This window comes from Geospiza fortis, unplaced genomic scaffold, assembly GCF_000277835.1.
Source record: "Geospiza fortis unplaced genomic scaffold, GeoFor_1.0 scaffold23, whole genome shotgun sequence".
In the NCBI taxonomy this organism is placed as follows: Eukaryota; Metazoa; Chordata; class Aves; order Passeriformes; family Thraupidae; genus Geospiza; species Geospiza fortis.
In genome coordinates this window covers 14467497-14470885 of record NW_005054303.1, presented here as the reverse complement: position 1 = coordinate 14470885, position 3389 = coordinate 14467497, and the positions used below count along the sequence as shown (strand labels likewise).

General features: G+C 51.8%; 1 protein-coding gene across 2 annotated transcripts in view; it reads left to right on the top strand.

Annotated features, from left to right (window-relative positions):
- The window catches only part of GNG2 (G protein subunit gamma 2), a 19556-nt gene extending 17027 nt beyond the window's left edge, over nucleotides 1-2529 (top strand). For both annotated transcript variants that reach the window (XM_031066171.1, XM_005417975.3), the window contains exons 3-4: nucleotides 853-968; nucleotides 1912-2529. In XM_031066171.1, coding sequence (XP_030922031.1) covers nucleotides 882-968; nucleotides 1912-2040 — 216 coding nt within the window. In that variant the 5' untranslated portion in view covers nucleotides 853-881 and the 3' untranslated portion in view covers nucleotides 2041-2529. The remainder of the gene's footprint in view (nucleotides 1-852; nucleotides 969-1911) is intronic.
- Nucleotides 2530-3389: the final 860 nt, after the last annotated feature.

Below are 3389 nucleotides of genomic sequence, written 5' to 3'. Positions count from 1 at the left end.
ATATATAATATAGAATATCTATTATCTGATATAGTTTCTATCTATATAATATATATTATATCGATTATATATAATGTATCATTAATTCTAATATAATATATAATATGTTTTTTGTTTTTTTTTTTTTTTAATCCCATGAAAAATCCATTTTGAAGCTGGCAGGCAGCCCCAGTCAGCCTCAGCACTGCTGGAAAAGCCTTGCTGCTGCAGGATGCTGGGATTCTGCTGCCTCTGCCAGAGCTCACTGCTGGTAGAAGGTGCTGGAAAAACATCCGGGATCCAGCCTGGAGTGGCCTTAATGAGCATCCCCCGCCTGCCTGGGGTAGAAATCTCCAGAAACAGGAAACTCCAGCATCCTGTTTAGCATCTCAATGTGCAAATTGGCAGCAGGGACAAAGGCAGGGAGGCCAAGGGACACTGGACACACACTGGGCACCGGCAGGGGCTGGAGGATGGGCAGGGAATGAGCCTGGCACAGAAATCCTGTTCCCTGGTTTGTGTTGCTGTCAGAGGCTGTCGTGGAACAGCAAACAGCAAAGCACAGCTCAGCTGGGCTCCTGCTGCTGCAGGCTGGGCTCTGGACAGTCCCAGGGCCACCTAAGTGCCACCCCAGTTGTGGGGACACCACTGGCAGCGTGTCCCTACCCTGGGTTGGCATTTCCCATCCTCACCCCCTCATTCTGATGGCTCTAACCCTCCACACATGCAACCCCAGCCCGTCCTTTGAGGGCTGGCATATATAATATGATCTATATTTTTTATACATATATATTTAAAAAATCCCAAGAAAACCCCATTTTGGAGCTGGCAGGAGCAGCCCAGCAGCTGATCCCGGTGTGTTCCTGCCCACAGCCCACCCCGGGAGCCCTCCTGGCCTGCCCATGGCTAGCAACAACACTGCTAGCATAGCACAGGCCCGCAAGCTGGTGGAGCAGCTGAAGATGGAGGCCAACATCGACAGGATAAAGGTAGGGATTCTCTGGGAAGGTGGTGGCTGCTGCCCAAATCTCGTGGAGGGAGATGGGATGTGGAGCCAGGTGGTGTTTGTGGGGGATGCTCTTGTTTTAAGTAGACCATTCAGCCATCAGTGTTAAGAGCCCCGGATTAAGGAAATCAAAAGAAGAGGGAAATTGAAAGAGGGCTGTGCTCTGCTGCTCAAACCCTTCTCCAGCCACCAAAAAAAGAAGGGAGAGGTGAGATAAACCAGGGGCTGAGCCAAACCTCCAGCCAGGAGGCAGTGGGAGATGGGATCGTAGAATCTAGGAATGGTTTGGGTTGGAGGAGACCTTAAAGCCCTTTTTGTTCCCACCCCCTGCCAGGGACACCTTCCACCATCCCAGGTTGCTCCAAGCCCCATCCAGCCTGGCCTTGGGCACTCCCAGGGGTGAGAGGCAGCTGGAAGCATTCCCTGGAGCCCTGTGGGGTGGTGGGAAGGAGTGACTGTCCTCAAGGCATCTCAGCTCCTTGCTAAGAGCTTAAATCCGGGGAGAGAAGTGCTGCAGGGCTGGGATGAGCTCTGGTGGCTCGGGAGCTGCTGCCGTGTCTGGAATAAAGAGCAAGGCTGGTGGGTGAGGGCAGGAAACGCTGCTGTGGATGTTCCTGCCAAGGGATGCGTGGGAGAGCCAGCAGGGATGCTGAAGTCAGTCCTTGTCAGGTGAAGGATGGAAATGTGGGAAGGCTAGGAAGGCTGGGAAAGCTGGGAATTCGGGCTGACAGAGCAGCTCAGAGCCCAGAGGTGAAGAACCAGCCCAGAACCAGCCCCAGCAGGGATGTGCTGCTGTATTTGTCAGTCAGGTTCTCATCTCTGGTCTGATGTTCCCTGCCCAGGGATGCTGCCAGCCTGGTGGCACCTCTCCAGGTGGGATGTCCCCAGCACAGCCTGTCCCTAACCCAGGGCTCCTCCTTTTGCAGGTGTCCAAAGCAGCAGCAGACCTGATGGCATACTGTGAAGCCCACGCCAAGGAGGACCCTCTATTGACTCCTGTCCCGGCCTCAGAAAACCCCTTTAGAGAGAAGAAGTTCTTCTGTGTGATCCTGTAAACCCAGGAGGAGCCTGACGGGCACTCAGGCCACCCTGAACACTGATGTAGAGTTTTTAGGAATGGGGACGACCTGCTGGTCCGCAGAATTTAAACAAAAATAAGTAAAAAACACGGCCTGGAAGCTACAGAGATGTGCATGTTTAAAGAACCTGGCCACCTTTGGGGGAATCAGATGATCTGCATTGCAAGGCAAAAGATCTGAAGTCTGTAGAGTTGCCTAGAAAGAGAAAAACTAAACAAAACAAAAAAAAAAACCCATATAAAGAATAAATCTGTGTCACTTTTCTGCTCACAAAATTGTTCGATTGTTCCATATTTAAAGCACCAGAGCTGTGCTGAGCAAAGTTAACTGCTAAGGATGTGTATAACCTTCTTGGAATGATATTGTTGGTTTCTTTCCAAGCTAATGTTTTTGATTTAAGTTGTCAGATATATAGCAGACAGGTTAGGTGGCTGTGCTGTTACTCAATGTTTGGTCTTGTGCTTTTTCATTTCTGGCCGTAGCGTAGCGGAGGGGGTCGAGGGGACACCAGCAGCTCTGTGTCCCCAGCAAACCCCACTTTTTACCATTCTCTCTATGGTTAGCTTTGGTTCTGCAAGTAAAAGTGGTTCCTGTGTCGTGCTTGGTGCTTCCTAGCCCTGTGATGACATTCAGTGGTAGTGCATGAGAGTTTAATTCCGTTCATCCGCTCCAGACTTTTCTTTTCCAGCGTTTGGCACCACGTGCTGGTGGAAGAAGCCGTAGGGAGGGAACAGAGGCGATTCTGAAAGCAAAGAGAGCTCCTGAGATGCCTTAGACGTGCCTGAAATGCCTCCTGCCACAGGGCAGGTGCCAGCCCGGCTGCAGGGCGAGCCAGAAATCCGAAAATCAAAGTCGACCGCTTCTTTCCGGGTCTTTCCTTTCTCCTACACCTCTGTGCCTCTGCTCTCCTCGCTTGGTCCTGCTCTTTTTCCCAGTTCCTGGTAGCACTTCCTTCCCTTAGGGCTGGTCTGGAATGTTGCTGGGATGCTGCTCAGTGGTGGGATGCTGCTCCTCCATGGGATGCTGCTCCGTGGTGGGATACAGCCCCATGGTGGAATGCTGCTCCAAAATGGGATGCTGCTCCATGGTGGGATGCTGTGCCACCATGGGATGCTATCCCATCATGGGATGCTGCTTCTCCAGGGAATGCTGCTCCATGGTGGAATACAGCCTCATGCTGGGTTGCTGCTCCTCCATGGATTGTTGCTCCTCTATGGAATGCTGCTCCATGGTGGCATACACCCCCATGGTGGAATGCTACTCCATGGTGAGATTCTGCTTCATGGTGGAATGCTGCTCCTCCATGGGATGCTGCTCCTCCATGG